Source organism: Ursus maritimus, unplaced genomic scaffold (assembly GCF_017311325.1).
Source record: "Ursus maritimus isolate PB19 unplaced genomic scaffold, ASM1731132v1 scaffold_8, whole genome shotgun sequence".
NCBI classification, from domain to species: Eukaryota; Metazoa; Chordata; class Mammalia; order Carnivora; family Ursidae; genus Ursus; species Ursus maritimus.
In genome coordinates, this window is record NW_024426996.1 from 3,556,107 (window position 1) to 3,580,491 (window position 24,385).

The 24,385-nt window shown below is 34.7% G+C and overlaps 1 protein-coding gene across 1 annotated transcript in view; it reads left to right on the forward strand.

Annotated features, from left to right (window-relative positions):
* The window catches only part of EIF4E (eukaryotic translation initiation factor 4E), a 41,236-nt gene extending 22,719 nt beyond the window's left edge, over positions 1 to 18,517 (forward strand). The window contains exons 2-7 of the mRNA XM_008707188.2: positions 523 to 629; positions 9,960 to 10,055; positions 12,860 to 12,923; positions 13,628 to 13,741; positions 15,020 to 15,159; positions 17,438 to 18,517. Coding sequence (XP_008705410.1) covers positions 523 to 629; positions 9,960 to 10,055; positions 12,860 to 12,923; positions 13,628 to 13,741; positions 15,020 to 15,159; positions 17,438 to 17,552 — 636 coding nt within the window. The 3' untranslated portion in view covers positions 17,553 to 18,517. The remainder of the gene's footprint in view (positions 1 to 522; positions 630 to 9,959; positions 10,056 to 12,859; positions 12,924 to 13,627; positions 13,742 to 15,019; positions 15,160 to 17,437) is intronic.
* The last annotated feature ends 5,868 nt before the right edge of the window (positions 18,518 to 24,385 follow it).

Consider the following 24,385-nt stretch of genomic DNA (forward strand, 5'->3'; position numbering starts at 1 on the left):
AGCCGAAGGCAGACGCTTAACTGCTGTGCCATCCAGGCGCCCCCAGTTGCTGAACTTCTAAGATACCATATAATAGTGTGACAGGAAGGAAGGACCTGTGTAGTATTGGCTTGATCAGTTTATGAAGCTTTCTTTTGTCTTTGTAATATAGTTGTTATACTCTCTAAACTTTAGTCATACTTCTGCCACCCTCCAAGCCATACATAGTACTTTAATGGTATGTTAGGAAAAACAGCTGATTTTTCTTAACTTTGTTGCATTGTGTCCAACGATCTTTCTGATACCAAAATGTGTGACAGGTAACTATATAGTATTGTTACCGTATTTTTATTGAGAACCTTTTGCTCTTAGTGAAGAGATGCTAGAATGGAGAATCTGGTAGTTTTCTTAGTGCTTGGTCTGTGGTCTATTTTATGAAATGCTTTTATAATTCTTCTTAAAGAATATTGGCAGTATTTGATTTAGAGTATTGTTATAGTTATGTTAATAAATTTAAAATAATGTTTTGTTATTTTCCATTAGGAAACCACCCCTACTCCTAATCCCCCGCCTACAGAAGAAGAGAAAACAGAATCTAATCAGGAGGTTGCTAACCCAGAACACTATATTAAACATCCTTTACAGAACAGGTAAGCCCTCTGACACACAGATTCTTCTGACTTGAGGTGAATGGTAAAATAGGATAGGTTTGGGGGGAACAATTAGGTGAGACTAGTTTTAGTTACATTAGGTTGAGGATTACATTTCATTTGGATAACCTGTTTCTAGCAAGTAGTTTTATATGTGAGTCTTGAGCTCAGAAAAGAGAACTGGTTGAGACATTGGGTTTGAAATTCATCAGTAATAGGTGATAAGTGATACTATAGTAGTAAATGAATTCTCTTTAAAGTGAACTTGACTCAAGACAGGCTTGGGATACCAGCTTATAAGGGATTTTTTTTTGGAGGGATAATGTCTATGAAGGGTTTAGACGTATAAACTGTATAAATTAGGACAAAGTGGTGGTCAGGGAAACAAAATGATTTGTTTTATAGCATATGTTTCACAAAAAGGTCAAATATCCATTGGATTTAACAGTTTTAAAAACACTCAAATGGCCATTGGATTGAATGATAAAGTCCTTGCTAATGTAGGAGAAAGTTTAGTAGAATGTAGCTGATGGAAAAAGATTGGACTAGTTTGTATAGTGAATACAAATGTATTACAGAGCAAGAATAAGCAACTTGAAGTAGGGCTGTGAAGGAGAAAAAGCTGGGGAATGTGAAGTCTGGAGGTTGGTTGGTTTCTTTTTAAGACAAGTTAGGAGAGGAAGAGGACAGGTTAAGATGAATTGAGTTTCAGGGTGCCTAGCTGGCTCAATTGGTAGAACATGCAACTGTTGATCTCAGGGGTCGTGAGTTCAAGCTCCATGTTGGGTGTGGGGCCTACTTAAAAAAAAATTGAGTTAAGTTTCATAGTTATAGTGTAGTAGTTGAGTAGTAGCTCATTATATAGTTTTCCCAGTTCCACCCCACCCCTTCCCAGTATGTTTGTGTTTTTATGGTTTATATGATGAAAATTAACATGAATGCTCTCAGAGCTGATGGTGGGAAGAAAAAGGCAATGCGGAAATATGTAAGAATCTGGAAGAAAGTAAATCAGAATTTGAGGATGTTTAAGTATTTCAGTTCCTTTCATCCCCCACCCCAAGACTTTTTTACCCTCTCTCCTTTAAAAATCCCATAATGTATGTTTCACAGGCATCCCTTGTTTTATTGCATTTTGCAGATACGTCATTTTTTAAAAATTGAAGGTTCGTGGTGATCTTGCTTTGAGCAAGTCTGTTGGTACCATTTTTCCAACAGCATCTGCTCATTTTGTGTTTCTGTAACAAATTTGGCAATTCTTGCAATATCTCAAACTTTTTCATTATGTTTGTTATAGTGATCTGAAATCTGTGATCTTTGATGTAACTATTATAATTGTTTTGGGGCACCGTGAACTGTGCCCATATAAGACGACAAACTTAATAAATATTGTGTGTTGTTCTAATTGCTTTATTCACTAGTTGTTCCCCGTCTCTCTCCCTTTCATTGGGTCTCTCTGTTCCCTGAGATACAACAATATTGAAATAAGGCCAGTTAATAACCCTGTAGGGACCTGTAAATGTTCAAGTGAAAGAGTCTATACATCTCACTTTAAATCAAAAACTAGAAATGATTAAGCTTAGTGAGGAAGGCATGTTGAAAGCCAAGATGGGCCAAAAACTAAGCCTCTTGCACTAACAGCCAACTTGTGAATGCAAAGGAAAAGTTGTTGAAAGAAATTAAAAGTGCTACTCCAGTAAGCACATGAATAATAAGAAGGTGAAACAGCCTTACTGCTACTCTGGAGAAAGCTTAAGTGGTCTGGATAGAAGATCAGACTGGCCACAACATTCCCTTAAGCCAAAACCTAATCCAGAGGAAGGACCTAATTCTCTTCAGTCCTGTGAAGGCTGAGAGAGATGAGATGAGGAAGCTGCAGAAGAAAAATTTAAAGCTGACACAGGTTTGGTTCGTGAGGTTTAAGGAAAGAAGCTGTCTCTGTAACATCAAAGTACAGGGTGAAGCAACAAGAGCTGTTGTAGAGGCTACAGCAAGTTATCCGGAAGATTTAGCCAAGATCATTCTGAAGCTGCCTACACTGAGCAGTTGGTTTTCAATGTAGATGAAGCAGCCTTCTAGTGGAAGAAGGTGCCATCTGGATGGACTTGCATGGCTAGAGAGGAGAAGTTCATGCCTGGCTTCCAAGGACAGGCTGACTCCTGTTAGGCTCTAATATAGCTGGTGACTTTAGGTTGAAGCCAACGCTTATTTACCATCCTGAAAACCCTAGGGTCCTAAAGAATTATGCTTAATCTAATCTCCTGTGCTTTATAAATGAAACAGTAAAGTCTGGATAACAGTACTTCTGTTTACAAAATGGTTTACTGAACATTTTAAGCCTACTGTTCAAACCTGCTCAGAACAAAAAATTCTTTTCAAAATACTACCGCTCATTGAACAATGTACTTGGTCACCCAAGAGTTCTGATGTACAAGATGCATGTTGTTTTCATGCCTGCTAATACATCTGTTTTGCAGTTTATCCAACATCTGGATAAAGGAGTAGTTTTGCCTTGAAGTATTACTATTTAAGGAATACATTTTGTAAGACTGTTGTAGCTGCCATAGATAGGGGATTCCTCTGATAGATCTGGACAAAGTACACTGAAGACCATCTGGAAAGGATTCACCATTCCAAGATGCCAGTAAAAACATTTGTAATTTATGGGTAGAGGTCAAAATATCAGTATGGACAGGTGTTTGGAAGAAGTTGATTCCAGCCCTTCTGGATGATTTTGAGGGCTTCAAGACTTTGGTGGAGGAAGTAACTGCAGATGTGGTAAAAATAGCAAAGAACTAGAATTAAAGTTGAAGCCTGAAGATGTGACTGAATTGCTACAACTCATAATAAAACTTGAATGGATGAGGAGCTGCTTGTTACGGATGAGCAAAGAAAATGGTTTCTTGAGATGGAACCTACTCCTGGTGAAGATGCTGTGAAGATTGTTGAAATGACAGCAAAGGATTTAGAATATTACATAAAGTTAGTTGATGAAGCAGCAGCAAAGTTTGAGAGGATTGACTCCAATTTTGCAAGAAGCTCTGCAGATAAAATATCCAAACAGCGTTGCGTGCTACAGATAAATCCTTTGTGAAAGGAAGAGTCAATTAATGTGGCAGACTTCACAGTTCTCTGTCTTACCGCAGCTCTCCCACCCTTCAGTATCCACCCCCTGATCAGTCAGCAGCCAGCATCATCAGAACAGGACCTTCCACCAGCAAAAGGATTGTGACTCACTAAAAGCTTAGATGGTGATTTTTAGCTATAAAGTATTTTTAAATTAAGGTATATACATGAGTTTTTTAGACAATGATGTTGCACCCTTACTAGAGTAAGTATATTGTAAACATAACTTTTATGTGCATTGGGAAACCAAAAACTTCAATAGCCTGACTGACTTTTTTGTAATACTTGCTTTATTATGGTGGTTTGGAGCTGCATCTGCAATATCTCTGAAGTGTACCTATCATTTCACTTATCCAAGAAGTACATTTTCCTTTTATGGCCTGAATATTTTTTTTTATCATTTCTTCATTGCCATGGTATACTTATTGAAATAAAAGTCCAGACATGCTTTATGTGTTTTTTCATAAGAGACCTGTGGTTCAGCATATCCTGTAGTGAGGAAGAAATTAATTCTCTACACAGTGGAGCTTGTCAGCTAATGAGTGAGCCATCAAAGGTTAAATAGTCCATAAAGGGTAAAATCCTTCCTCAGGAAAGCATTGTACCAAAATTGAACAGTTGATTAGTGGCAATTTCATATAATTGAACATGAGAGTAGCACCAAAACCCTTAAGGTATTTTTTTAATCTTTTTTTTTTTAATTTATTCATTTTAGAGAGAGAGCGTGCATGCACAAGTAGTGGAAGGGGCGGAGGGAGAGACTCTGAAGCAGACTCCCCACTAAAAGTTGGAAGCTCAGCCGACTGAGCCACCCTACTTAGGCGCCCCTATTTTTTTTCATGTTTTTAGTGTTATCTTACAAAAAGCTAACTATGTATGCCTTCTGTCTGTGAACCCAGTTTTTGGTATTACTATTGTTGGGAGCAAGGCATATATCCTTCACAGCTTGAACAAAATTTGAGAAGAGCCTGAAAAATGTCATTAGTAGATAAACTGATTAACTCTAAAATGAAGTCTCTGAGGATTTCAATTTCTCTATGAATTCTACTTCAATAATAATATCATTATGTAGAATAATATCATTTAGAAAAATATTCCAAGACGTTTTATGTTCAGAGTTTTGTAGTTTCCTGTTTATTTACTTTTTGCAAATATTGCGTAATTTATTATGCATTATTAAAAGATGTATAATAATTACAAGAGTAGATCATCAGGGTACAAGTATATAAAGTAAAAGTTCTCTGTTTTCCTCAGATATTCTCCTTTCCAATTTACTTTTCTTCACTCTTTGGAGTATTCAGTATTAAATTTGGATTGTAGTCTTCCAGAGCTTTTCAGTGTGCATATCTATCTTTTTTTTTTTTTTTTATACTGGTGACAGTACTGTTGACATTTTTGTTTGTGCAGACTTTGCCTCGTTATTGTAAACTGCTTTAATGAATAGTCATGTATTTTGTCAGGCTTATATTAATGGGTATATAGACTTTTTTCTTCCCCGTTTACAGTGTTGTAGTGTATGCATTCCTGTATGTTTTTTGTGCACTTGTGTGAATATATTTATAGGATAAAATTTTAGATTTTTAAAAATAGATTTTATTTGAGAGAAAGAACAGTGGGAAGGAGCAGAGGGAGAGGGAGAAGCAGGTTCCCTGCTGAGGAGGGAGCCTGATGTGGGGCTTAGTCCCAGGACCCCGAGATCATGACCAAAGCCAAAGGCAGACGCTTAACTGACTGAGCCACCCAGGAGGCCCAAAATTTCAGATTTCTTAGGTGAAAGACTATGCTTTAACAACCTTAATAGATAATTGTCAAATTATCCTCCTTTATCAGCTTAGGCTCTTAGCAGTTTGAGAGTTCCTGGTTTCTACATCTTTGCAAATCGGTTGGTCCTAGTTTGATTTTTTAAAAACAATGTCTTCTCGTTTTAAATTTGCATTTCTTTTATTGATGTTGCAAAGCTGTTTCATATATATTGAACATTTTTGTTTTTATCTGTGGACAGTCTACTCAGTTCTTTTGTCTAGGGGTGAGGAGTAGGTAGGTATTGTTTAAAGTTTATTTCCACGGTGCCTGGATGGCTCAGTTGGTTAAGCGTCCCTCTCCTGATTTCTACCCAGGTCATGATCTCAGGGTTGTGAGATCAAGCCCTGCATTGGGCTCTGTGCTCAGCGGGGAGTCTGCTTGAGATCCCCCCCCCGTCTTTCTAAAATAAATAAATCTTAAAAAAAAAAAAGTTTATTTCCAAACATTGTAATTAGGGATGCTAACTTACCCATGTAGAACATTAGGTTGAAAATGAATTTTTCAAGTCATTTGTCTTTTAACATTGTCTGTGGGATTATGTTTTTACAGGTTTTTTATTTTTATGTAGTCCAGTATCACCTTTCCTTCATGGCATCTGGGTTTCATGCTCATCTTAGGAATAACTATCCACATAATTATTCTACTTAATAGCTGCGTAGTGGTCTATTTTATGGATGTGTATTTTACTAAGTCAGCAGTTCTCAAATTTTTGATCTCATGACCTTTTTATTGAGGACCCCAGAGAGCTTTGGTTATGTAGATTTTTATCTATTTCCATTTAGTATATTAGAAAATAAACCTGAGAAAATGTAAAATTATATATTCATTTAGAAAATCCATTGCATCTTAACATAAATATTTTTTATGAAAAAATACTCAATATAGTGGGAAGAACAGCATTTTTGCATTTTTATAAATCTCTTTTAAGTGCCTGACTTAACAGAAATTAGTGGTATGTATTTCATAGCTGCTTCTGCATTCAGTCTGTGAAGGAGATAAGTTGTTTCATAGGAAGTATAAGAATGTATGACCTCATACAAGTACATGGTTGGAAAAGGAGGATTTTTAATAGCCTTGTAAGTTAATTATAGATATTCTCCTTTGATAATAGTTTTTTTTATATGTCAGCTGCAATGTAGAATCTGAAACCATATCCAAGAACCTTTCCTCCTCTGTTACATTAATATCTCTTGGCCTATCTTGCACTTGGCATGGATCTTTTACCCATGCATGATTTTGCAACACCAGTGGTCATTTGGAAAACATTGATTCAGTGAGTTCTGCAGATCTTCTGGATATTGATACTTCTTATTATACAGTATGAAATCAGTAACATTCATTAATATCACTACTAAACTCTTCAGAAATATCTTTAAGTTTTAGTAAATTTGTCACAGTGGCACATGTAGGCTTTCCAAAATTCTGATTTTCTCTTGAAAGCTCACATCAGGCATACTCTGTTCATTTTCAAGGAATAACCATGGTTTGTCTGTCAGTCGTGGTTAAAATGGAGTTCTCTGAAAAAAATGGCTAGGTCACTTCACAGTTCAATTCCTCAGCATTGATTTTACTTTGGTATGCAGAAATGTTTTTTTGTTTTTGATTTTTTGCAGAATATGAAAAAGATATACATAGATTGAAATTTAATGAAACTTCAATAATTATTGCTTCATCAGTGGCATTTTTAATTGCAACTGATGTTGTTTCTGTGAGAGGTGAAGATAAAGGATACAGTGACTGCTGGTACAGTTTGGTGCCATTGTATGGAACTTGCTGAGACATCAGCAGATTTATCCCACCATTGCTTTTGCACCATTACTACAAATGTCAATACATTGAAAAATAAAATAATGTCTTAGCATTATTATGAAAGTAGTTCTTATCAGAGCTCCTGAAAGGGTCCTGGAGTCCCCTAAGCTTTTGCAAACCACATTTTGATAACTAGATTTAAGTGATCTCTTGTTGAAAGCACATAGGATGTTTCCAAATTTTCCAACATTAAGAACATTCTTGTACAAACATTTTTACCTAATCATCTAATTATTTTCTTAGGATAAATTTTTATATGTTCAATAGCTGGATGCAGTAAAAAAAGGAAAAAAAACTATTACCATTTTTATTTGAGGTATAATTGACATATAACATTAGTTTTAGATGTGAAACGTGACTCAGTATTTGTGTATGTCGTGAAATGATCACTATACTAAGTGTACTTAATACCTACCACCATGTATAGTTACAAAGGTTTTTTTTCCTTGTAATAATTTAAGATTTACTCTCTTAGCAACTTTCATATACATAATACATTATCGTTAACTGTAGTCACCATGTTGTATATTGTTAATGACTTATTTATAACTGGAAGTTTGTACCTTTTGACCCTCTTCACCCCTTTTCACCCAACAGCTACCTCTGGCAACCTCCAGTCTGTTTTCTGTGTTTATGACCTTGGTTTTTTAGTTTGTTTTTGTTTTAAGATTCCCCATATAAATGAGAACATACGGTATTTGTCTTTCTTTGACTTATGGCAGTTAGCATATGCCCTCAAGGTCCATCCAATGTCTAAAGTGACAGATTTCTTCTCTTTTTTTGTGGGTGAATAATATTCCATTGTCTACATACAACATTTTCTTTATCCATTCATTCATTGAGGGTCACTGAGGTTACCTGTTTCCACATCTTGGCTATTGTAAATAATGCTGCATGAACATGAGGGTGGTGCATAGATCTTTTTGAGTGAGTGTGTTCATTTTCTTCAGGTAAATACCCAGAAGTAGGATTGCTGGACGATATGGTACTATTTTTAATTTTTCGAGGAAAGATTTAATTAATTTTGGAAGACCAGAGTATAGTACTTGACCTTATTACATGTGTGTTTAATAATTTCTATACTTTTGCTTTTTTCTTTTTTGTCCTTGATAGCGTCTTGGCAAATTCACATTATAAAGTGGATGTTGAAATGCATCTCATTTTTATGTCAGATTATTCAAGCATTAATCATGAGTTATGAAATGTATATATCCATTTGGAAACCTATCTTCAGACATTATTCTCAATGAGAAAATGAAATTTCCCTTTTGAGTTACCTTTGGTATTGTAATTCAGTTAATATAATTGTACCGAAGATGTTATCTTGGGATATTTAAGATAACTTTGATGTGACATGAGTTTATCTTCCAGGTATTAGAATAAAACCTTTTTTAACAGTTACATATAAATATGTAGAAACTGGTATACATTATTTCAGAACACATCTGTGATACCTTTACTGAACGAATCCCTTTATTTTGTTATTTTCCCATTTGTTGTGTGCTTGAGTAAACAGATAATTGCATTTCATAGTCGTCGTTCCCTCCCCCCCCCCTTTTTAGGAGTCTCTTATTTCCCACTCTTGGCGAATACCTTTTCATTTCTCTGAAAATTCAGCTCTCTTGCTCCCTGCTTTCTTTTCTGGTTAAGTGCTTCTGCTGTTTTTCTTAAGTAACTGCTTGACTATCTCTATCATAGCACGTTAGCACACTGTAATTGTCTCTCTGTTACATTTCTGTGAATTACTTTGAGGGATGAGCCTCAGTGGGTTTCTAAAGTATAGCAGAGAATCTTTTAAGAAGTAGGTACAAAATACATACTTTTTTTTTTTAAGATTTTATTTATTTATTTAACAGAGATAGAGACAGCCAGCGAGAGAGGGAACACAAGCAGGGGGAGTGGGAGAGGAAGAAGCAGGCTCCCAGCGGAGGAGCCTGATATGGGGCTCGATCCCAGAACGCCAGGATCACGCCCTGAGCCGAAGGCAGACACTTAAGGACTGTGCCACCCAGGCGCCCCAGAATACATACTTTTTAAATGAAAGAGCGAGAACTACTCATTATTTGCCACTGTAATAGCATCTACCATTTAAAATTATTTTTGAGTTAAAATGAATTTTTAATTGTAAAATATACCATAAAATTTACCATTTTAGCTATTTTTTAACTGTATGGTTCAGTAGTGTTAAGTACATCCATACTGTTGTGCAACCAGTCTCCAGAACTCTTTTCATCTTGCAAAACTAAAACTCTGTACCCATTAAACAGTTGTCCATTCCGTTTCCTTCTAGCCCCCGCCATTTTACTCTCTGTCTCTATGAATTTGGTTACTTTCGATACCTCATATAAGTAGAATTGTACTGTTTGTCTTTTTTGATTGGCTTATTTCACTTAACATAATGTCCTTAAGGTTCATCCTCAGACTTTCTTTTTTAAGTCTGACATATATCCCACTGTATGTTTAAAGCACATTTTGTTTATCTTTTCATCTGTCAGTGGACACTTGGGCTGCTTCCTCCCTCTGGCTGTTGTGAAGAATGCGCTAGGAATGTGAATATATAAACTACCGTGTTTGACACTGACTTTTTACTTTTAGATGGGCACTCTGGTTTTTTAAAAATGATAAAAGCAAAACTTGGCAAGCAAACCTTCGGCTGATCTCTAAGTTTGATACTGTTGAAGACTTTTGGGCGTAAGTAACCATTTTAGGATGTTTGTTTTATTAATTGTGTAATTTTTCATTTTAAGTCACATTCACAAAATGAAGGATAAGGTAAACAATTAATAAATGTTCATCTATAGACCTACCTTTTTGTCTATCTCCTCACAACTGTTTGAATTGGTGATTATATCTCATCATTTAGAAAGCTTCAGTCTTGTCATCCTTTAGCCCTAGCCCTGTGTATATTCTCTATTCCTTGTCCCCTAGGAGATCCTTCCCTTGAGAGTCCTTTGTTGCTTCTGGAACTTTTGACAGTTTGTTGGAACCTATCCCCTTTCTTGGTTGCCTAGATACATTTGCCCCATATTCCAGAACTCTGTTAGTTTCCCATTTGTGCAAATTCTTTTTTGTATAATACCTGGGATTTCCCGTGAGAGGGATCCTGAGATTTTTCAAAGGCTGAAAGGTTTGTCCAAGTATCTGTGATGGTAGTTGATCAACTTCAAGAAGAATAGTTGAAATATCTTGGAGATTTTGTTTCAGATTTAGCAAAACATTAAGATTTGGGGGTCAAAACTTTGCTTGATTTCAACGTAAAACTTAAAATTGTAAAGTCTTTTCAAGAAGTTTTGTGGTGTTCTCTAAAAGCAAAGTTAATTTAGTATGTAATTTATTTGAAAAATAATTTTCATTTCAAAGATAAAACTTGTTAAAACATTTTAAGAGGTGTAAATTAATTAGCAGTTATCTAAAAACTCTTACTTTGTACATCATCTAAAAATTCTAATTTGTAAATCTAGTTTATTTTTGGATCCTATGTATGTTGAATCAGTGATGCAACTCTTGTGTATTAACATAACCCCCTGAGTGTAGTTTGCCCACACAAAAAAACAGATTGTCAGAAGATTCATATATGTATACTTCCTCCAGGGCAGAAACAGTATTCTTCTGTATCTGCAGTGCTTTGCCCATAATAGGCATTTAGTATGCATTCGAATCATTGAAAAAAAAATCATAGAATAATTAGAGAAAACTCTTAAATTTTGAGCTGTGCACTTTAAAGAGTGGTCACTTTATACTGAAATCATCTTTTTTTTTTAAGTAATGGAACTATATTTAAATCCCCAGTAATTCATAGGTTTAGTTGTCTAGTTAAACCAATGTTACTGTGTTTTATCTTTCATCAAAACATAAGTGATTTTCTTCTTTGATTCTATTTATTTGAGTCCTCTAAACCAAAAAGTCTCTAGTCTCCTCTGGAGGAGGAAGAGCAACAGTCTTGAACCATTCCCCCCACTGAAGCAGATCCGCATTTACCTGGTTGGTTTGGCTTTTCAGTGTACATAATTGGGTTTCTAAGTGGGCCTCTAATTAGAGCATGGCCCCATACTTTAGTTACGTGTAAGCAGTGTCGTTGCGAGTGGACTTTTACACTTAGACATATGAAGGAATTCTTTAGCTTTCTGTAAATACCTAAGCACTTCTTAATTTCTCACTTTTTTTCCTGGCAGATTTAGTGGTAGACAGCTGTTGACCCCTTTGGGATTTATCCATCTTGTCTGTAGTGCTCTGATTCTGTTTAAGTGTATCATTACAAATTCTCATTACTATAAACTTAAAAGAGACCTTAGAACATCATGAAGGAGAAAGGAGACGGCATAAAGAAGCATTGGTCATTTCTACCTTGAATGCCATTGAAGAAAGCACTTCCACCCTGTCCATTAATTACCTAAAGTGGTGGTGCTAATTCTATAGTTACTGTTACTCTCCAGGCCTCTTTTGTTGCCTAGTGGAAGCTGCCAGTGATAAGGTAGTTTGGGAAGAGTGACCATTGAGTAACTCTACAGATCTTTTCCAGCCTTAGGCTGCCTTTCCCCAGATTGGATTTGTATGTTATCCTGTGGAATGTGATCCAAAGGATGCCAGAATCTTTGTTAAAACTCTACTTGAAATATTTCTAGACTGGGTTAAAATAGCATCAAGAGAATCTGACTAAGGAAAATAGCATTGTCCATGGTCTGCAGATGTAGTAAAGATCATGTTTCGGCATCTAATATTGGAGACAGGCAAAGCATTCTTATTCTGTTGCCAATTTTATAATAATTTTGCGGGAAGAAACTTTAGGAGATCAAATGAGTTAGCCTTCTACCTTCAGGGTAGTGAATATCTAAGTCATCTCAAGTGTTACTCTGTTACGTTGATATTTGAGGAAAAGTTCAGAGATACAGATTCCAGCGTTCTACCCTATATTAAAGGGATTATTAAAATCACAAGGAGTAGGGCCTGGGTGGTTTTGTTTGCTTGTTTGTTCGTTTTTTCCAAAGCTTTCCAAACGATGGAAACTGACTAGTAATGACTGCAGTATTTGATACCCATTGGTCTGTTCTAGAATACCTCCAAGGATAATAGTGTTGTCTTCTTTTAGTCATGCAGTCCTGATAGTCAGGAACTTTGTCTTGCTTTCCCTTGATTTGTTTATTTGTGTGTTTAAAACTGCTCCTGAGCCTCATGAATTCTTTCAGGTACTTAAAAGCTGCCTCATACTCCTATTCTTTGTTTCATATATATATATATACATACGTATGCACTGAGTTAGCTAATATATCAAAATACACTTTTGTCAGAATAAAGTCATTACAATTATTTTCTTGAAAATCATCAACTGCTGATTCTTGAACTGACCATCATTAAGATACCTGTTTGGTCCATTACAGAAATTGACTTGGTAGAATAACAAGTAAACGTAAACTTTTATCTTTTTATTTTTATCATATCCTCTAAATGATTACATGTTCTATGTTTATAATTGTCCTTTTTTTTTTTTTTTAACCTAGTCTGTACAACCACATCCAGTTGTCTAGTAACTTAATGCCTGGCTGTGACTACTCACTTTTTAAGGTACGCTTAAACTGGTGATTTCATATATTTATTATAAGACGGAACCGTTCAGTTACTCATTAAGAAAGCTTGTCAGAAACTTAGGAATAGTCAGTTCTCTGAGGTTTGGGGAATAATTAGACTAGTTTTACTGGGCTTTAGCATAAACAAATTTTGCCCTATTGCTGTAAATAATTGAAATCGAGAGTCTTATTCTATGGGCACACACTGTGATTGATTTTTGAAGAGAGCTTTAGTCATCCAGTCCAGTGTCTCTTATACATTTGAGTAGACTGAAGTCTAGAGTTTGTCAGGAATTCTTAACCAGGGATGATTGGTCTTTGGGATATTTATATTTTTAAGTGGGTTTTGTCAAGTGGTAGGGGGTGGAGCATTCATTAACTCTGAAATTGCATAATTTTTGCATATATTTTCTAGATATAGAAATGTATGTAGCTTCTCAGGGGTATCTTTTTCTCAGTGTTTAAGAACCTCAAATTAAAAGAAACCCAGGGTCTGAGAGCTAATAAGTATCTGTGTCAGGACTCTAATTCTGCAGTCCCATGTCTCTGGCTTTAAGTCCTGCCTGCTTTTTCCCCCACTACATCAATAACAGCTCTATGGAGAAAAAAGTAAAAAGTTGACAGAGTTTGCTTCCTCATTCTAGTGATCTCCTCAATTAAAGTAACAATTTTTTCTAATATTGTTACCTACTAACCTTATAGGATGGTATTGAGCCTATGTGGGAAGATGAAAAAAACAAACGAGGAGGACGATGGCTAATTACATTGAACAAGCAGCAGAGACGAAGTGACCTGGATCGCTTTTGGCTAGAGACAGTAAGGTTTTAAAATTATAAAACAGTTTTGGAATACTAAAACTTAATTTGGATTACATTTTACATCGGTTACTTAATTGAAGAGATAAGGATGCCCACCCTATAAAATCGAAGCCAGCAATTAATTTTGTTCTATATGTGAATACTGTATATTTTACATACTGGTACAGTGAAAACCCCATACCATTTCACAAATCAGATATAAAGTGATTGGCAGTTGACTCTCACCTTCCGTAGTAAGCTCATCCTGGTCGTTTCATTAGCTTTAAAATTATAGAACCTCACATTTTGTATGATACAAGTTTTTACAGCCCTCTTAGAGTATAACTTTGTGTACTAAATTCTTTAGATCAGTGGAGCAAACAGTGAAATTGTAGCTTGATCTTATTTACCTTATATATTGTGATATAACCTGGAACTTTTGACTTTATAAGACATATATTAAATATGAGATAATTGCCATTTTCTCTAGTGAGAAGTTCTAAACTCCAGGCTATCAGAAGTAAGGATAATAGTCTCTTTTGGATTCTTAGCGCTTGTCCCAGTGTCTCATTTATAGTTAGCACTAAGTTAAGCAGTTAGTATTTGAATGAATGTTTATTTGTTTTTTTTTTTTTTTAATGAAGAGACTTAATTTTGCTTTTGGGGGAGATTGTCAGTAAATCCATTTTAGAATTCCACTTTAAAAAGTCATTTCAGTTTTGTAAGATGACAAAAGTTCTGGAGATGGATGGTTGTGATAGCTATACAATGTTGTCAGTATACCTAATGCCACTGAATCATACCCTTAAAAATGGTTAAAGTGATTTAATGTCATGTGTCATCTATACTCAAATTAAAAAATTTTTTTAAATGGTCAAAATGGGTAAATTTTATATGTATTTTCCACAATAAAAAAAAATGTGTGTTCATGAAAAACAGCAAGAACAAGAGGCAGCATGAGCAACTATTCAGTTATTCCATTAATATTTGTTTGCTGGCAAGTAGAAGCAGCAGCAGAGCAAATGAATATTAAGCTAATTTGCCTTTTATATTTGCTCTGTCATCAGTTGCCCCATTTGCTAAAAAAGTTTAAACCACTGTTAATGTTCTTGATATTAAACAAAGAAACAAATGAATTTTAAAAAGTCAGGACAAAGAACTATATACACTCAAAAAGTCAACTTTTGATTTAAAAACTGTTTGAGTTTTGTATATATACAAATATAAGAGACATTTGTAGTTCAGTAAGCAGTGTATAATTTATTTCATGTAATTTTGATTGAATTTTTTTTTAAAGCTGCTGTGCCTTATTGGAGAATCTTTTGATGACTACAGTGATGATGTATGTGGAGCCGTTGTTAATGTTAGAGCTAAAGGTGATAAGATAGCAATATGGACTACTGAATGTGAAAACAGAGAGGCTGTTACACATATAGGGTAAGTTTTGCTGTTTATGTCCTTTAAAATATTAAAATAACTAAAAGCAGAAGTAGTTATTTATAGTTTTAAAAATACCTGGATTTGTAGATCATTATTTTCCTTGTAATATTTTCATGAAAACTTATAATTTTAAACTGCTCTGTTGGTTTTCGTTTTCTTGTTCATTTTTTTTTTAATTTCTGTGAAATTTCTTTTTCCTCACAATGGGGTATATAATCAATCACCAGAGCACTCTATTTTGGCATGTAGCATTTTTTTCATTTATCGTATGACAATATTTAGTCTTTTTTCTACTTTAAAATCATAACATTAATATTGTAATACTCAAGTAATTTAGTGAGTATATGTGTATTCTGTGCATGTGTGTATACTGTACATAAAATTTTCAGTGATTTAAGTGATAGTATCTTAGTTCTGTCCATATTTTTAAAACCCACATGTGTATGTTTTTAATTTTTTCATATGTGAATATTATTCCTTGCAAAAATTGCCACCCCATCCCAAACATTGGTCATTGTTAACTGGGATCTTTTTTTTTAAAATTATATTTGAATTAGTAAAATTTGACTTTGAATTTTATGTTAAAATTAAGTATTGGTTATAGGTCACAAAATGTTTCGTTAGCCCTTTGTGATTTTTTTTCAAACATTATGAATTCTCTGGATTAAAAGATATGGAGATTTTCCAGGTTTCATTCTACAGAGGTTTTCTCTAAAAGAGAAGTTGACTGTTAGCTTGTCGTCATATTCTTAATATTTCTGTCAGCATCAAAACTTATTAGTTGTGGGGATTTCGTATTTGAAAATAGCTTAAAAATAAGTATGAATTTCTTTCCTCTGAAAATCTTGTATGTGTTAGTATAATTTGAAATCTTTGTGAAATATTTGACTTCAGTTTTTCAAGGGAGTTGGTTTTTTTTTTTCCCCTTACCCCTTCCAAGTTACATGGCTCAGTGCTCTGGCTTTCTGGCATTTTTAATGATTAAGTATAATGGAAGGGAATACATTGTATCTAATATAAATCTGATAATAGTTATAATTTTAGTTATAAAATTATTTTTAGAAATTTTATTTGGAGGAAGGTAGTAGAATATTCTGGAAGGTGGAGTATGGATAAAGCTGTCCTAGTATCATATTGGAGAATTTAGCTCCAATATGTATAAATACATATCTCTTTACTCCGATGTTTATTTTTGAAGTGTTGCTATTTTTTCTTGGGAATAAATGTCCGGATTCCTAACTTTACCTGTGATGCTTTCTATGATCTGGCCCCAGTTCTACTTTGTCACCCTTTTTGCTCATACTCCCTTTCCTTATGGGCTGTAGCCGCACAGCCTTATTTTGTTCCCCAGCCTTCAGATGTGCTTCTTTCTCTCAGCATTTTACTTTTAACCTCATGACTTCTAAAGGGGAGATTTCTCTAATTTCACAGACAAGATTAGATCATCCTTGTTATACAATATCACAGCCCCTATACTTACCCACTTTGGCACTCATCATAGTTTGTTCTTAAAATAGAGTCACATGTTATTTGAAAATTAGGTTACAGAGTTAGTATATAAGGCAGAAATCATGTATGTTCTAAATTACCCTGAAAATATCATAAAGTAGGTATGTAAATGTAATTTGCAGTAATATATGATATTTATTATGGTTTATATGTAAAATATAATCGTAGCATTTTATATCAGAGAATTAAAGTAGACATGTAGGCAGTTAATTTTGTATAAATGAGTTATGCATGTGATACAGCTTCACTGTATGTATTTGTGATTATTTGTAATTATTTTTTTTTTTTTAAGATTTTATTTATTTATCTGACAGAGATAGAGACAGCCAGCGAGAGGGGGAACACAAGCAGGGGGAGTGGGAGAGGAAGAAGCAGGCTCATAGCAGAGGAGCCTGATGTGGGGCTCGATCCCGTAACGCCAGGATCACGCCCTGAGCCGAAGGCAGACACTTAACCGCTGTGCCACCCAGGCGCCCCTATTTGTTTGTAATTAAATCAGATACTGTCATCACCCAAGGACTGTCCAGGCTTTGCTTATTATTGATTTATTAGGAATAACACAGTATCTGATAACATAGGAGAGTCTCAAATATCGGTTGATTAACCGAGATTATTGTGAAAATAGTAAATTTCGCTAAAAGGAAAAGGGTGTGCAGTTTCCTATATCATGCCCTGGACTTTTTTTTTAATGTAAAGAATGGTGATATCAGATTTCGTGCGTGCAAATAAAAATTAATGGCTGCTGTTTTTCTTTCTCTTCTTCTAGGAGGGTATACAAGGAAAGGTTAGGACTTCCTCCAAAGATAGTGATTGGTTATCAGTCCCATGCAGACACAGCTACTAAGAGCGGCTCCACCACTAAAAATAGGTTTGTTGTTTAAGAAGACACCTTCTGAGTATTCTCATAGGAGACTGCGTCAAGCAATCGAGATTTGGGAGCTGAACCAAAGCCTCTTCAAAAGCAGAGTGGACTGCATTTAAATTTGATTTCCATCTAAATGTTGCTAAGATATAAGAGAAGTCTCATTCGCCTTTGTCTTGTACTTCTGTGTTCATATTTTTTTTTTTTTTTTTTAATTTTGGCTAGAGTGTCCACTATCCCAATCAAAGAATTACAGTACACATCATCCCCAGAATCCATAAATGTGTTCCTGGCCCACTCTGTAATAGCTTAGTAGAATTACCATTACAAACACATTTTACCCATCCACAATATTCAAAAAAGAACTTGCATTTCTATACCTTAACAGGAAAAAAATTCTGTTTATGTTCCATTGTATGCAGGAGCATATTTTGCTGGTTTGAAAGAGTATGATGCATACAGTTTTCTAGCAATTTTCTTTGTTTCTTTTTACAGCATTGTCTTTGCTGTACTCTTGCTGATGGCTGCTAGATTTTAATTTATTGTTTCCCTACTTGATAACATTAGTGATTCTGATTTCAGTTTTTCATTTGTTTTGCTTTTGTTTTTTCCTCATGTAACATTGGTGAAGGATCCAGGAATATGACACAAAGGCGGAATAAACATTAATTTTGTGCATTCTTTGGTAATTTTTTTGTTTTTTTGTAACTACAAAGCTTTGCTACAAATTTATGCATTTCATTCAAATCAGTGATCTATGTTTGTGTGATTTCCTAAACATAATTGTGGATTATAAAAAATGTAACATCATAATTACATTCCTAATTAGAATTAGTATGTCTGTTTTTGTATCTTTATGCTGTATTTTAACACTTTGTATTACTTAGGTTGTTTTGCTTTGGTTAAAAAATGGCTCAAGTAGAAAAGCGGTCCCATTCATATTAAGACAGTGTACAAAACTGTAAATAAACTGTGTACAGTGAATTGTCTTTTAGACAACTAGATTTGTCCTTTTATTTCTCCAAGGAATTGTACCTCTTATTGCCAGGCAGTCTCTATTGTGTCTTCTTGTAGTGTCTTCCACGTGAACAGCATAAGTTTGGAGCACTAGTTTGATTATTATGCTTATTACAATTTTTAATAAATTGAATAGGTAGCATCATATATATGGAATTAAATTGATGTGGTTATCTTTGTTTTTTATACAGGAAGGCACAGTCCTTCGGTCTTAGGTAAATAATGTACTCTTAATGTGTTAAAACTCAAGAGAATTGTTACCTTGGTGCATTACATTTGACTGGTAGGAATGGTAGTTGTAAAACTTGGTTGCTGAATTGAGATGTTCTTTTGTTAAGTGTCAACATGATAGCATAGGGGAAGAGTACAGGTGGTGGGGGCATATACATTAGGAATTTTGTTAGTGTTGCTGTCTAAATAGAATGGAATAAATAGGTATGACGACTTATATTTATATTGGTAAATTGGTGTAGTATGGTTTTATGTAAATTTGAAAACTTGATCTCTTTCTAGGCATTTGAAAGCACATGTGAAAATCTTTGTATATAATAGATAATTGTGTATTTCAGATGAGATGAAATGAAATATGGCTATTATAGACAAAAGGGTAAGCTGAACTTAGGATGAAAATCATTAGGTAAGAGGAAAATTTGTCTTAAAATGGTGATTATGAATTAATTTAAAAACTGATAAGTTTGACAAAAATCCTATATAAAGTAAACATGAAATTAATAGTATTGATTTCATTGAAGAATTCTAAAACAGTTTAAAGGGTACCAGAGTCTACCATCTGAGTACTCTCAATACCACAAACACCTTCAGTATTCTAGAAATACTGAGTCTTTTGTGTTTATAATCTCATTAGACTGTACCTAATATTTGCTGCTTAAGCTTGGGTGACTGGATAAGGTGATTTATTGTTGATATGTGTAGTTGTGATGGTGGTGGTGGTGGTGTGTTGGCAGTGGGTGGGATTAGAGTATATCTGTTAAGATCAGTGCTCTATTTCCTTAATTCTAAGACCTAGTCCATTTTAAGAAGCATCAGCTTTCAGGAGTAGAGGAGGAATAATGAAATTAAATGTATACATTTCTAAATTTTTTTAAAAACCTGATTTATAATATGCATTTGATCATCCTTATTATTACCATTTTAGAATCATAATCAGTTTTATTTTAAGTCTTTTCCCAGTGGGTGGGGAGGATGATAAATTACTGAGTCACTTTTGGCAGATGCCACATAAGTATTACAGTGACTTGCAACTTTTCATAACTTCATTAGCATCTTCTCTAAATATAAGATTAGACTGTACATGATTTTCTATCTTTTTTCTCCCTGTCCAATAGGAGATTATAAATAAATATATTTTCATAATAGAGAATTAAACTCTTTTAACAGAAGAATTGTAATTAATTGTAGGGATGTGACATATTTAACCAATTTAATTGTTAATCCAGTTCTAGAGAAGGATTTGAGACATACTGTGTAAGAATTAAATAATTACAATACTTATATAGTACTTATTATGTGCCAGGCAGTGTTCCCAGCACTTTACATGCACTTTAACCTGCACAATTATCCTTTGATGTAGGTGCTGTTATCCCCATTTTATAGATGAAACAGAAGCAATGAGGATATAAGTCACTTTATAGCTTGTAAGCTGCAAAATGAATTTGGTTCCGGAGACCCTATAAATCACATTATATTCTCAATAGTGTAGAGCCTATCTTAACAGGCTATAGTAAATCACATCAGATTGTAGTCATTTTATAGGCCAGGCATTTTACTTTCATTTTCCTACCTTTGGTAATGGAATTTAAAATAGGCTCCCTAGGCTCACCCTGTTAGTCAACTAATCATTTGGGGGAGTTTGAGAACACGGAGACAAAGATAACAGGAGTTTACAGATACATGAGCTATATAGTTACATAAGTTAAGCAAATATTTTCATATACAACTTTAAGTGTCTATACCCTGTTATCTTCTAAACTAAATAAAGCAAAATTTTCAAGTTGATAGGAGTCAACATTCTTAAGTTCTGTAGCATTTTAAAGGATAATTTTAATTTTCTAAGGTAGTATGATAATGGAGTGTTTTACATTTTAAAATTAAAACAAGTTAGTGACAAGTCTTTGTGCCACATTTTATCTCTAGTTGTTATGGATTGTCTTTATTATTTACTGCGGGGGAAAACAACTAAATTTTCTCAGAGTCAGACTAGACAAATGTGAGATTTTAGGTGAGATTGACATTAGGAAACAAAATCCTAGGTCATTGTTATCCAGTGTCTCTGTGGACCAGTGTAGAAATTGAGAATGTCTCATTCTACAGCAGTTTGATATTACTGTCACTTTAAAGTATATGATCATTTTTCTAGTAAGTAATTTTTGAAAACATATTTTATAAAAGTATGCTTTTGACAGTGCAATTTAGGGGTTAAAACTGGTCCTTCACATATAATTTGAGAAACACTGCTCTTAGGTGGTTTTCCTCAGGAGTCAAGGCCAGCTCATTTGCCCATCCTTCCCTGAAACAACTAGGTTTGTTATTTCTCTGTGCCTCATCTCCTCACAGCTATTGGACTTGGTGTCAGAATTTCAGTCCTAATCTGTAACATCATTAAATAATACTGGGTGGTACAGTGCTTACTATGAATTCCAAAGTAGACATCAGGCAGCCTTCCTAGTACTTTAAGTAGTTTAGACTTTAATGTTGCTGTCACTATTCCATTGCTAGAAGCCAGAAATGAAATTGCAGGCATGCAGTCACATGTGGTACTATGTTGTTGTTGTTGTTTTAATTTTTTTTTTAATTGAGGAACCAGTTTTCACGTTTTGATGTTGTCCCGTTTTCTTTTAATTCAGAACTTGTATGCCTCATAGTTTCACAGAGGTTCTGTTCCTACCTTTCCTACCCCCCAAAAAAAATATGTATTCAGTACTTCTATTTATTATGTTCTAGGTAATGGGCATACAGCAGAAAACAGAGTGAACTGGCCCCCTGCTGTAAACTTTTAAAAGCAGACCTGTCTTAAAAATAAATCTCTCCATAAAGTTCTACCAACAGTTTTTGTGATTGAAATAGAACTCCTTGTGTCTCTATTACGGAATTGGTAGTCTGGAGATACATATAAAATGAGGTTGTTTAACACTGAGTAAACAGGTCACACTATATAGGAAGACTGGACTAAACCCTCACACTTGCAAGATGTAATTTTTACTTTATATTACTGAAGTCTGTAAAATTGTCAATAGAAATTTGGTAGTTCTTTTTTGTTTTTTTTTGGTTTTGTGATTGTACTTTTTAAAAATTACAGCTTTGATTTAACATACTGAGTATGGTGAAGCATTTTAAATGTGATTGTGTCTACATTGATGTGGTTTTATAGGCAGCAGTCCTCTAGCTACCTTCCCAAAATACCGATAGTGTTTTTTCCTTTAATATTTGACTAAACATAATGCATGCTTATTTTATTTTCACTACAGAAAGGTAGAAGGTGAAAATTTCCTGATTCGTTCAGTCCCACTGTTTTTCAAGGTACCACTCACATCTATCATAAATGTCTGAATTTTCTGTGCACACGCCAGATACATGTGTGTGCATGTGTGGGTAACTTTTCTATGGACACAGATCATTTTGCTGGCGTTTTCTCATTTAATAATTTTGGACATTTTGACCTGTCATTGTGCACATAGGACATTATTTTTGTTCATTGTGTAGTGATCCAGTGTATGAATGTATGCCTTATTGGAGGACTGCCTGCCTGCTTTCCTTGTCATTTTTGCCTTTATAGTCCCCAGTGTAAATTGTAGTGTTATCTTTGTATACTGGAGTTTTTTGGTATGTGTAAAGGAAATAGTTTTCTATTCTTTAGCAGTGACACTTTTTCTCTACCCCTTCCCCATCCAGACTGTTCGAAGACACATACATGAATCATCTTCAATTTTGTAACTGTTTCCTACAGTGCTTCTTTGCAAGTTTTGCAGTTTTGTGCCTTGTGATATTTTTTGATTGGTTTTTAATTGCTTTACTTCTAATGAGCCAACATTGTTATAAATACAAGTCATAAATAGTTTCTTTGCTATTTAAGATAAGCAGTAAGACCTGTCGTTACTTTAGGCCTGTAAACATTGAAAAAGCTTGAATCAAATACATTGATATTGGACCCTGTTTTATTTTTAAGCAGTGTAATGAATTTAACTTCATAATTTTTAAAAAGAGAGCATTTCCCAGACACATCTATATATTGTCAAAACCATTTCCCTTGGCATTTGGTTTTGTTTTTAAGCGTATTCTGTTTTTGCTTTATTTTTGTTTTCAACCTTTGACTCAATTTTGTGTTAATAGTTTCTGTAAAATGCCTGTGGATTTTGTTTTTGTATAGGATACTCTATAAAATATGTGGGGTGTAGGATTTTGTTCCAATTTGACCCTGCTTTGCGTTGTCTCATGTCAAGGCCTTAAGCGTATTACATACACATTGGGGGCTTTTCTGTGTTCTGCCTCTGCCTTCCAGATAAATGACCATGGTTAAATATTGCAGCGTCCTGCACTTCCTCAAGCGTAAGGGATTTGTAATTGAGCCAGAATGACATTTAAGGGAATCCGAGTTTTCATTTCACATGCTTTTTCTACTTTCAGGAAACCATTATTACCTCCTCCTCGTGCTTTTTATAAAGCGCTGTTCTTCATAAAGTTTCTATCTTTAAATATTCATATTTTCCATTTCTGCTATTCTTAGGTTATCCATTCTGTCACTTTATTTGTGACAGTGACTTCCAAATATTTGGCCTTATCTATGACCTTCCTCTTGTGCTTCAGATTTGTTTCTCGCTGACCGTTGTATCTCTTACGTCAGGGGTTAGCAAACTACCAACTCATAGGCTACATTTGATCAGCATTCTGTTCTGTAAAGTTTTTTTTTTTTTTTTAAGATTTTATTTATTTATTCGACAGAGATAGAGACAGCCAGCGAGAGAGGGAACACAAGCAGGGGGAGTGGGAGAGGAAGAAGCAGGCTCAGAGCGGAGGAGCCTGATGTGGGGCTCGATCCCATAACGCCGGGATCACGCCCTGAGCCGAAGGCAGACGCTTAACCGCTGCGCCACCCAGGCGCCCCTGTTCTGTAAAGTTTTATTAAAACAGCCTCATCCATTTATTTACATATGTCTTTGGCTGTTTTGTGCTACAGTGGCAGAGTTGGCTAGTTGTGATAGAGACTGTGGCCTGCAAAGCCTAAGATACTTAACTATCTGACCCTTAATAGAAAAAGGGCTGATCCTTTTTTCTTTTTTTAAGTATGATCCTTACTCTAAATGTTTTGTAGCGATGGTGTTACTGGCAAAAGCCAAATATCTTACCCTCTTCCCATTTTTTTTTTCACTTCTAGCATACCCCTAACCCCATTCCCACATGATGGCTTTATTATCAATACAGTCATTTAAGTATGATGTGCATTGTTATTTTTTCCTTTCACCTTTCACTGACACAGTATCTTTGAGTCCACCACAGTTTCTCCTAATTGTCCCTTTTAGTGTCTGGGTTTTTATGCTAAAAGACATCCCCAACTGAATTCCCTCCTTTTTGCTCATGTCCTCAAATGCTTATTGTTTTATCTGCATGTTAAGATTTCTTTTACTGCTCTTTTGAAAGCAAAGTAACCAGCGTTTTCACAAACTGGAAAATACTGGAGCTTATGTACTTGTTACCAAAGTGATAGTTGGTGTTTTTAATTATAAAAACGATTGCAAAATGGCTTTTGAATTATCCCGGAAAGCTTGTACTCACTCTGTAGGACTCTTACTAATATATTTACTGTATTACGTAAAGCAGCAT